Source organism: Sturnira hondurensis, unplaced genomic scaffold (assembly GCF_014824575.4).
Source record: "Sturnira hondurensis isolate 20B ecotype Veracruz unplaced genomic scaffold, ASM1482457v3 Scaffold0006437, whole genome shotgun sequence".
Classification (NCBI taxonomy): domain Eukaryota; kingdom Metazoa; phylum Chordata; class Mammalia; order Chiroptera; family Phyllostomidae; genus Sturnira; species Sturnira hondurensis.
This window is the reverse complement of record NW_028079068.1, coordinates 5,017,545-5,029,737: the sequence shown is the minus strand read 5'-3', so window position 1 is coordinate 5,029,737 and position 12,193 is coordinate 5,017,545. Positions and strand designations below refer to the sequence as shown.

At 37.4% G+C, this 12,193-nt stretch overlaps 1 protein-coding gene across 6 annotated transcripts in view; it reads right to left on the bottom strand.

Moving 5' to 3' along the window:
* CNOT4 (CCR4-NOT transcription complex subunit 4) overlaps window positions 1-12,193 on the bottom strand; it is a 145,104-nt gene that overhangs the window by 32,057 nt on the left and 100,854 nt on the right. For all 6 annotated transcript variants that reach the window (XM_037049139.1, XM_037049141.1, XM_037049140.1 and 3 more), the window contains exon 8: window positions 1,082-1,139. In XM_037049139.1, coding sequence (XP_036905034.1) covers window positions 1,082-1,139 — 58 coding nt within the window. The remainder of the gene's footprint in view (window positions 1-1,081; window positions 1,140-12,193) is intronic.

Genomic DNA, 12,193 nt, shown 5'->3' with positions numbered 1-12,193 from the left:
AAAATACCAGTATACAACATGTTAGAAGTTACATCCTTTACAATTTTTTAAACCTATTATTCAAAAATCTTAAATGTAAACCTAAGATACACAAGGGGACATACAGATTTTTGAATTTTTTTATAGAATTTGTGAGCAAAAGTTTTGGAGAAGAAGTATATTTCAGATCTCTAAATTTCTCACAAACACTGTGGAAGGGATTAGAACTATATTTTTTACCAATGTAAGAAGGTGTACTGAAACTTAACTGGTGAAAAACTAGCAACTGACCAAAATGATACAAAGCAAGCTCTAAAGATCAGGACACCATTCAGTGGCACTGTTGGGGCAACTCTGAACTTAACTAGTTAGTTATCATTTCAAATCCCATAGTCATTTGGAGGAAGGGAAAAAACTGTTGCAAGTACACCGAGAAAATAAAGTTGACAGCAAGGACAGGGAAGCATATGGCATAGAAACAACTCTTAAAATCAGGAATGTATAAAGCAGAGTCTGGGACCATTTCATGTAGGGTTAAGAAGACCATAGCCCTGACCAATGTGGCTGTTGGTTGGACATTGTCCCACAAAGTGAAAGGTCGCTGGTTCAATTCCCGGTCAGGTCACATGCCTGTGTTGTGAGTTCAGCCCTGGGTCAGAGTGTGTACAACAGGTAACCAACAGATGTTTCTCTCCCTCTCTTTCCCCATTCCTTCCCCTCTCTCTAAAAATTAATATATATATATTATATATATATAATATATATTAATATATATACATATATATATTTATAAAAAGACCAATAATAAGAGATTCTAAGCACACTACTAGTACATTGCCACAGAGCACAATGACATATGGTCATAATGGTAATTCTGAGTCATGAAAGGGTTAAATTATGCTCTATAGATTCTGTGAACAAAAAGAAAGCTAATTATAAACATTTAAGAAGAATGTTAAATTGTTTACTATTTAAATTGTTTAGTATTTAAAGTATTTTGCTCTATCTAGAAAATTAACTTACACAGAATACCCTGTTTAGGGTGGGGGACGGGTAAGAGGGGAGAGCAGATAAAGGAAAAGATATAGTATCAAAATCTTACCTGCTGGGAATTATCACCATTCCCTATACTGAGAGAATCTGAAGGTTTGTCAATGGGGCTGTAAAAAGAAAACAAATTGAATAAAATCAGAGTAAAATCATTCTCCCACAATAAAAACAAACTTCCCCAAAGTCAGAAAAACAGACATCTTATCCTCTTAACATTCACTGAAGCATTATGATTCAAGACATGAGGTTGATGTTAAGGATATAAAGAAGTATAATAAGATAAAACCCCTACCCCAGAGCAACTTACATTCTAATCAGTTCTCCAAAAACAATAGCTTATTTTAAAAACTACTATTTAAAATGGATACTACTACAAGTAATAGGTTAAAAGTCTGACTACCTTTTTAGTTTTGTGCACACAATTAACACATTCCCCATCAAAATTCTTGAAATAATACCCTTTTTCTAGGTGTTCGACGGGGAACATAAAAGTTACTGGAATGTTCTCTATAGGTTCTTAAGAACAATAAATTTAATACTAATATCCTCATCACAACTCTATAGAAGCTATGTGCATGTGTACATACAAACAGCCACATAAGATTAGCAGAAACAAACTTTTGTGCTAACAATTGACTCTTAAAAAAACATTAAAACGTGACTTGCACATATAGAAAATGCAGTACCCCAGTAATGTAACACAGAATTGATACCTTAATGTCCATTTTAACTCATCTGACTTAAAAAAAAACTTTACCAGTACTATACCACTCACACAGCACTGACACACAACTATAGCAAGACATTTCTACAACTAACTTTAACTTGGCACATGAACAAGAGGTAAGTGCATACCCAAACACAATTATTTATTTCTGATACAATCCTAGAGCCAAAAAAAAAAAAAAGATTCCACGTTTCTCAAAATTACTTTATTGCCTGAAAATGCACTCAAAGTTACCTTACAGACTACATTTAATTGCTCTAAAAATGTTAACAAGGCCTAGTACCCAACCTGAATGCCAAGACTACCTTCCGCAGAAACACCGCCAGATGCTCTGGAATTTGATAGGCCTAAAATTTTCCTGAAGAGCATCTTTACTTCTTATTATTCATAAAATATCTATAATCAATTCAAGTTATTAGGTCTAGTGGATAATTACAAATAATTTGAAGATGTAGTTCTGAGCCTATTAAGTTTAAAGATATTTGGGGCAACAAGCACACACAAGTATCAGCTAGTGCCAACCAACTGATGAACTGTTGAACCAACAAATGCAACAGGTCCTTGTGCAGCCACCACGAGTGGGGCATTTAGGGGACATTTTCTAGGGGAGTTCCAATTTAAGTAGGTCCTTAAAAAGGTTTACACATTCAGAGAAAGGAGGAAGAAAAGGGGAAAGAAGAGCATTAAAGGTAGGACTTATAAATACAAGTGTATCGGGAATCAGAAGGTAGCAGGCAGAGCCGGGAGGAAGTTAAGTAACTAGTTTAGCTAATGTGAGATGATTTTACCAATGGCAGGTTAGGACAGAAAGGTGGACACAGGTCAGACACTAGAGGCCAATGAAAATTTTTGAGCACAGAAGTGATATAAACAAAGCAGTGTTTTGGAAAGACAAATTTGGTAGTAACATGAAGAACAGATGGGTACATAATACAGATTAATCTGAGATAAACCTGAAATATTTTTTTAAATGTTTACGTGGTAAAATACAATTAACATAAAATTTACCATCTTGGATATCTTTTTTTAAAAGATTTTTTATTAATTTATCTTTAGAGGGGAAGGGAAGGTGAGAGGGGGAGAAATATCAGTGTATGGTTGCCTCCTGTGCATCCCCTGCTGGGAACTGGCCTGCAACCCAGGCATGTGTCCTGACTGGGAATCAAACTGTGGTTGTTTGGTTCCCAGGCCCGTGCTCAATCCACTGAGCTACACCAGCCAGGGCCATCTTAGATATCTTTAAGTGTACAATTCCACATTACTAAATACATGCATTCACACTGTTGTTGAATCACCACCACCAATCATCCCCATAACTCTTTTCATCTCATAAAAACTTAAATTCTGTATCCACTCAACGATACCTCACCAACTTCTCCTCCCCCCAGCATCCATTAGTATACTTTCTGCATGATTTTGACCACTCTACCCTGTGTAAGTGGAACCAGAGTATTGGTCTTATTGTGACTGGCTTATTTAACAAACAATGTCCTCACAGTTCATCCATGCTGTAATATATTGAAGAATGTCCTTCCCTTTTTCAGGCTGAATAATATTACATTATATGTACAGAATATACTTTTGCTTGTCCACTGATTGTCCATGGACCCTTCACTTGCTTCCACGTTTAAGCTACTGTAATGCTGCTATGACGTAGGTGACAAATACCTCTTTGAGATGCTGCTTTCAATTTTCTTAGGTATATGCCCAGAAGAGAAGCTGATGAATCATATGCTGATTTGTAATTTTTTGAGGAACTTCCATAGTTTTCCACAGCACCTGTACCATTTTACACTCCCTCCAACAGTGCATAAGGGTTCCGATTTCCTCACGTCCTTCCTAACACTTGTTTGCTGCTTTTCTCCATGTAGTTACTGTCCTTTTGTGTCCACCTTCTTTGAAGAAATGTCTATTCAAGTCCTCTGTCCATTTTTGAATCAAGTTATCTAATTTTTTTGTTGTTGGGTTTTAGAGGTTCTCTATATATTCTTATTAGTCCCTTATCAAATATGTGACTTGCAAGTATTTTCTCCCATTTCGTGGGTTGTCTTACTGTGATAGTGACATTGGATTCACAAAATTTTAAAATTTTCATGAAGTCCAATTTGTCTATTTTTCTTTTATCTGTATCTTTGGAGTCATATTCAAGAAATCATTGCCAAATTCAATGTTGCGAAGCTAAGTAAATGTCCTAAGACCCTATGTTTTTTTTTAAAACAAGTTTCTCCCATTTTATTTTTTTTAATTTTATTTATTTATCTTTAGAGGGGAAGGGAAGGAGAGAAGGAGAGAAGTATCAATGTACGGTTGCCTCTTGTGCATCCCCTGCTGGGAACTGGTCCCTGCCGGGAATTGGCCTGCAACCCAGGCATGTGCCCTGACTGGGAACTGAACCGGGATCATGTGGTTCGTAGGCCCACACTCAATCCACTGAGCTACACCAGCCAGGCCTGTGTTCTTTTTAAAGGTTTTATTGTTTTAAGTCTTACATTTAGGTCACTGATCCATTTTGAGGCATTTTAAAAAATATTCACCTGAGGATATGCTCATTGATTTTAGGCAGAGAAACACTAACGTGAGAGGAACACTGATCAGCTGCCTCCCATATATGCCCGGATGGGGGATTGAACCCACAAACAACGCATGTGCTCCAACTGGAGATCAAACCTGCAATTCTCTGGTGAATGGCCTGACACTCCAACTGACAGCCATGTGGCCAGGGCTTAAAGCAACTTTTGAATATGGTGTTTGGTAAGAGTCCGACTTCATTCTTCTGCTTGTGGATATCCAGTTTTCCCAGCACTACTTCTTGAAAAGGCTGTCCTTGGCCTACTGAATTTGTCTTGGTACCCTTGTCAAAAATCATTTGACCCTATATGTGATAGTTTATTTCTGGACTCTATTCTATTTTATTGGTCTATATGTCTACCTTTACCCAACAAATAACACACTACGTTGTTTACTGTGGCTTTGTAGTAAGTTTTGAAAATCAAAAAGTGTGGGTCCTCCAGTTTAGTTCTTTTTCAAGATTATTTGGCTATTCTGAGATTCCAAATGGATCTTAGAATTAGTGTGCTAGCCGCAAAAATCTCCGCTAGAATTTTGGTATAAATTGCACTGAACCTGTAAACAGCTTTGGGTAGAACTGACGTTTTAATCATGCTAAGGCTTCCAACCCATGAACTGAGATGTGTTTTAATTTATTTGTGTATTCTTTCTTTCAGCAATGTTTTGTATTGCGCAAGTCTTTTTCTTCCTTGCTTAATTCCCAAGCATTTTATTATTGTTGATGCTATTTGAGTAAAATTGTTTTTGTAATTTCCTTTTTAGTTTGTTCATGTTCACCTATAAAAATGCAAAAGACTTTTGAATGTTGACTTTGTACCCTATTACACTGCTTAATTCATCAATTAGTTCTAACAAGAGTTTTTTGTGTGTGTATGGAATCAAAGTTTTCTGCATATAAAACTGTATCATCTCCAAAGAGGTCATTTTATTTATTCTATTTCAATACCTTTTCTTTTTCTTGGCTAACCTGTTATGGCTAGAACATCCAATACTTAAGTTAAAAAGAAATAAAAGTGTTCATTCTTGCCTTGTTCCTCCTCTTCAGAGGCAAAACTTTCTTTCACCACTGAGTATGACATTCACTGTGGGTTTTTTATATAAGGCTTCTATTACATTGAGTAGTTTTCTTTCATTCCTAGGTTGTTAATTGTTTTTGTCATGAAAAAGATGTTCAATTTTGTCAAATGCTTTTCCTGCAACAAATGAATGAGTGGTTTTTACCCTACATCTGTTTATGTGGCTTTTCTTATTGTTCAATTTTGGTGCATTAGACCATCTTTCCATTCCAGGAATAAATCCCACTCGGTCCTGAATGCACATATAATCCTTTAAATGTGCTGCTTTGTTTGCTACTATTTTGTTCCAGATTTTGCATCAATGTTCATACAAGATATTAGTCTGTAATTTATTTTTCTTACAGTGTCTTTGTCCAGCTTTGGAAATCAAGTAATAAGGGCCTCACAGAATGAGTTAGGAAGTGTTCCCTCCCCTTCAATTAAAAAAATTTTTTTTGAGAAAGATCAGTATCAGTGTTTCTTTAACTATTTGGCAGAATTCACCAGTGAAGCCACCACGTCCAGGGCTTTTCTTTGTTGGAAGATATTTCATTATTAATTCAGTCTCCTTACTAGTTACATATCTTTTTATATTTTCTATGTACTTTTTGGTGAGTCTTGGTAGATTGTGTTCTTGTGTATCTGTCTACTTCATCTAGGTAATCCAATTTGTTGGGTTACAATTGTTCACAGTGCTCTCTTATAATACTCTTTTATTTCTGCAGAATCTGTACTAATGCCCCCACTTTCATTTATGATTTTAGTAATTTGAGCCTTTTCTTTTTTAATAGTCCATCTAGCTAACAGATTATCATTTTTGTTGATCTTCCCAAAGAACCAACTTTTAATTCCACTGATTTCTCTACAGTTTTTTATTCTCTATTTTATTTACCTCTATGCTACTCTTAATTATTTCCTTCCTTCTGCTAGCTCGGTTTAGTTTGTTCTTTTTTTTCTGATTCTGTAAGTTATAAAGTTAGGTTGCTGACGGTATCTCTCTTGTTTTCTCATGTAAGAATTTACAGTAGTCCCTCCTTACAGAGTTTTGTAGCCTGTGGTTTCAGTTAGTTACCTGAGGTCATCTGAGGTTGGAAAATATTAAATGGAAAGTTCCAGAAATAAACACTTTGTATGTTTTAAATTGTTCATCGTTCTGAGTAGCATGATGAAATCTTGTGCCATCCAGCTCCATCTCACCTGGAACGTGAGTCATCCCTTTGTCTAGCACATACCTGCTACATACGTCACCTGCCTATTAGTCACTTAGTAGGCTTCTCAGTTATCAGATCAACTGTCATGGTATCAGTGCTCCTGTTCAAGTAACCCTTACATGTTTAATGATGTCACATTCATATAACTTTTGTTGTAATATGTTGTTATAATTGTCCTATTTTATTGTTGGCTATTGTTGTTACTCTCCTACTGTTCCTAATTTACAAATTAAACTTTATCACAGGTACTTAAGTATGAATAGGAGAAAAACATTGTATATATAGGGTTAAGTACTATCTCTGGTTTCAGGCATCCACAGGGGTCTTGGAACTGACCTGCTGCGTACAGGGAGAGACTACTATACAGCCATAAATTTCCCCCTTCGCATTAGTTTTGCTGGTTCCCCCTAAGTTGTGGTGTGTTGTATTTTCTTTTTAATTGGTCTGTAAGTATTTTCTAATTTCCCTTGTCATTTTTTTGATCCATTATTTGTTTAAAAGTGTGCAATTTCTAATTTTCTCAATTATCCAGATTTCCTTTTGTTAATGGTTTGTAACTTCAACCTGTTGTGGTCAGAAAAGATAACTGGTATGATATCTATCTTTTCAAATCTACTGAGATTTAATTGTAATATAACACATGGACTATCTTGGAATATGCCCCACGTCAATTTGAAAAGGATGTGTGTTCTATTGTTTGGGTACAATGTTAAGTATATATCTGTTAGATACAGCTGACTTACTGCATTGTTTAAATCTCTTATTTTCTTTTCGGTTATTCTATCCATTATTGTGACTGGGGTACTGAACTCTCCAACTATTACTGTAGAACTACTTGTCCCTTTAATTATGTTTTTCCTATCATTAGGTGCATAAATGTTTACAACTGCCCTATCTTCTTGCTGTATTAACCTTTTACTAATATATAGTGTCCTGTCTTTACCAGTGTGGCTCAGTTAGTTGTATGTTGTTCCACACAGCAAAGAGTTGCTAGTTCAATTTCCAGGCCTGCATTGTGGTTCGGTCCCCAGTTGGGGTACATACCAGAGGCAACTGATCAATGTTTCTCTTCCTCCCTTCCCCTCTAAGATCTTAAACACACACACACACACGCACTCACACACTCATATAATGTTCTTGTCTATTACAATCTTTTTTGACTTAAAGTTTATTTTGTCTGATCTCTTAGCCCAACCTGATCGCTTTTGGTTACTGCTTGCATCGAACATCATTTTTCATCTTTTTAATCTGAACCTGCTTGTGTCTCTGGGTCTACGGAGAATCTCTTATAGAAAGCACATGGTTAGATCACATGCTTTTATCCAGTCTGCCCATCTCTGTCTTCAGATTGGAGAGCTGAACCCACTTACATTTAATTTAGAGTAATTACTGATAAGGATGGAGCTATATCACCACACTATTTTTATAGCCCCCTTATTTCCTATATTACTATCTTTTTGTGTTTTGTTGACTTTTTTTTGTAGTGAAATGTTTAAATTCCTTTACTTTTGTGTATATAATAGAGATATTCTCTTCGTTGTTTTACCCTGCCGATTACATTTAACATCCTGAAGCTGTAACACTTTATAAGGTTATACTAACTTCACGGGCACACAAAAACTCTGCTCCTTTATAGCTCCATCTCTACCCCTTGGAATTGTTTGTATCACAAAATTACCTCTCTATACATTACGAACCAAAAAACAAACCAGTAATTCTTTTAAATTCAGATTCTTAAATTGTGTAGAAAACAAAATTTGGAGCTACTAACCAAGGTTATAGCAATCTAGTATTTTATATTAATACACTAGATTTTAAAGGTATTGATCACTTCAATCACGTAGGAAACAAAAAGTGTAGTTACAATATTACAGCTCTCACAATAGATTTTTGTTGCGACCTACTCTGCCACTTATTTACCTTTACTGAGATCTTCATTTCTCCATAAGGTTTTGGGTTACTCTCTAGTGTCCTTTCATTTCACCTTGTAGGGACTCCCTTGAGCATTTCGTGTAAGGCAGGTCTAGAAGTTACAAGTAGCTGAGAATGCCTTAATTTCTCTCTCATTCTTTGGAGACAGTTTTGCTGGATATAGGATACTTGGTTGATGTTTTGTCCTTCTTTTAGCACTTTAAATATATTAGCCCACTGTCTTCTGGCCTCCAAAGTTTTTGATAAAAATATGCCAATGATCTTATTGAAGACCATTTCTATGTGAAACCTTGATTTTCTTGCTCCTTCCAAGATTCTGCCCTTGTCTTTGGCTTTCTAAAGTTTGACTACAATGTGTCTCAGTGTGTCTCTTTCGGTTCATCTTAGAACTCATTAAGCTTCTTGGAGGTTTATATTCATGTCTTTCATCAAATATGGGAAGTTTCCAGACATTATTTCTTCAAATTGTCTCTCTGCACCTTTTTCTCTTCTCCTGAAACTCTGAGAAAGAGTATGCTCTTCGACTTAAGATGTCCCACAGGTTCCTTGGGCTTGGTTCACTTTTCTTCAATCTTTTTTGTTTTCCTCAGACTTGATAGTATCCATTGTCTTATCTTCAAGGTCACTGGCTCTTTCTTCTGACTGTTCTAATCTGTCTTTGAATCTTTTGGTGAATTTCGCATTTCAATTATTGTACTTTTCAGTTCTGGAATTTCTTTTTGGTTTATTTCCATTTTGTTTATACATCACTTTCTTACCTTTCTTCACATCTTCATGTAGTTCTTTAAGATATTTAAAGAAAGATGTTTTAAAGTCTTGGTCTAGTATATCTCATTCTTTTTCAGAAAGTTTCTGTTGATTGATTTTCTCTTTGAAAACGCAATATTTTCTGTTTCTTTCTATGACTTGTGATTTTTGTTGTTGTTACTGAACACTGGCAATTTGAATCTAAGAACATGGTTCCTCTGGAAATCAGATTCTCCTCCTTCCCCAAAGTTTGCTTTTTGCCTTTTTTTTTTTTTTGCGGGCTGTGGGGGGTGGAGGGGGACTTTTGTAGGCTGTCCCTGTGCTGAGAGGATAAGCCTTAAATATAAACTCAAGATCTTCTCAGGTCCTTTCTTAGACCTTCCCTGGACATGTAGAGTCACTTTCTAATCCCCTCTATATGCAGTTTAATGGTCTAGTCTTTAATGTCTGGCTCCCCAAAGGTGGAAAGTGAAAATTGACAGGAGCTAAGAATTAGCCCTATAAACCCCCTGTAAGTCACTTCAGAAAGAGGGAGAGAAGCCTGCAAGAACAGGGAGGCACAGCAATGGTTGCCTGACTCAACGTTTGCATCTCTGTGGCTAGAGGCAGCACGCAGCAGTCAGGACAGAGCAGAGATCCCAACATTTGGAGAACAGGGTCCTTTTTGCCTGCTCTGGTTCCCTCAAGCTATGTGCAGGGTGCTCCAGAGCCATGGGCACAGCTGCCTGTCATGCTGCTACTGTGCTAATAGCTGAGATTGATCGAAATTAACCAACAAGTCTTTTCCAGGAAGTTGCAAGCCTTCAACAGACTTCAAAGTTTCAAAATAGTTACATCAGATTGTGACAATACAATTATTGTCTAGGTGGAAAGAGAGATTTTTGTTGCTACCTACTCTACGACCTTCCCCAAACTTGCACTCTTCTTATAATATTGGAAGGAGAGCTAAAAAGCAAAAGGAACCAGTGCTAATAGACACAAAAAGTATTATAAGAGGAGAATCTTCGTTAACCTTCCCAACCATCACCATCAAAGAGCATAAATAATGACTTTCAATATAATCAAGATTAGTCTTGTTCATGTCAAGGGCAATATATGAAAATACTGCATTCAGATTAAGTCTTAAAAAGGCTTATGAATTACAACTAATTAGAATAACTTTTATCACCTTGTCTATCATGCCAGCTGCAGTTTTATAAGCATATTTTTTACACATTTTCTGGGAAAGTTTTATCAAAGATGCTTAAAATTTCTAGATTAGTGTCATAAATCCAAAGACAGCCACTGAAAAATTGGGATTGGAGCAAGATATCAGTAACCTTATGTTCCACTGAGTTTTAGGATATTGTTCAATTTATTTTAAGAACAATTAAGGACTTCCGCCAGGATGGAGGCACAGGTGGAAACATTGTGCCTTCTCCCACAACCAAGTTTGAATACAACAAAGGTTTGGAGAACAAAGAAACAGCCAAAGAACAGAAAATTGAATTATACAGAAGTCCGACAACAACGAACCGTTCAACCAGGACCGGTAAGAGGGGCGGAGCCAGCAGCGGAGCAGGGTCGGGCAGGAAAGATCCCCCGACCCAGGCACAGACCCAGTCAGGGTGTGGGGCAGAATGACCAAGGTCACACATTTGTGCACAGTGAGACGGACTGCACAGGCCCCAGCGGGCGAACCCAGTGGTGGAGGGCTGATGGCGGTGGCACATTCGAGTGCAGTGGGACGAAATTCGCAGGCACCGGTGAAGGTGGCAGCTGCGGCTGCAGCAGCAGGAGGTGGCAGACGAGACCGCCATTGCTCCTCTTTGACCCCACCCCCACATACAGCATCACAACCCAGTGACTGAGTTACTGCTCTGGTGAACACCTAGGGCTCCGATCCTGATACGTAACAGGCACGAACAGTCCAAAAGATGGTGCAAGAAGAACTCAAAGCCCCAGGGCCAATAACTCTAAGTGACCAGGAAATAGCCAGGCTCTCAGATGCACAGTTCAAAACACTGATCATCAGGATGCTCACAGAACTGGTTGATTATAGTCACGAATTAGAGGAACATATGAAGGCTAAACTAATTGAAATGAAGGGAAATGCACAGGAAACCAATAGCGATGGAAAGGAAAATGGGACTCAAATCAATGGAATGGACCAGAAGGAAGAACAAAACATCCAACCAGAAAAGAATGAAGAAATGAGAATTCAAAAAAATGAGGAGAGGTTTAGGAACCTCCAGGACATCTTTAAACGTTCCAACATCCGGATTATAGGGGTACCAGAAGGGGGAAAGAAACAGCCACCAGTGGAAAACTTATTTGAACAAATAATAAAGGAGAACTTCCCCAGTCTGGCAAAGGAAATAGACTTCCAGGAAATCCAGGAAGCTCAGAGAGTCCCAAAGAAGTTGGACCCAAGAAGGAACACACCAAGGCACATCATAATTACATTAGCCAAGATTAAAATGAAGGAGAGAATCCTAGAAGCAGCAAGAGATAAGGGGACAGTCACCTACAAAGGAGTACCCATCAGACTGTCAGCGGATTTCTCAAAAGAGACCTTACAGGCAAGAAGGGGCTGGAAAGAAGTATTCCAAGTCATGAAATCCAAAGACCTACAGCCAAGATTGCTTTATCCATCAAAACTTTCATTTAGAATGGAAGGACAGATAAAGTGCTTCTCAGATAAGGTCAAGTTCAAGGAGTTCATCATCACCAAGCCCTTATTATATGAAATGCTAAAGGGACTTATATAAGAAAAAGAAGATGAAAAATATGAACAGTGAAAGGACAGCAAACACACAGTTATTAACAACCACACCTAAAACAAAAGCAAACTAAGAGGACAGCTAGATCAGGAGTGGAACCATAGAAATGAAGAACACATGGAGGGTTAGGAACAGGGGAGTGGGAGGAGGAGAAGGGGGGAG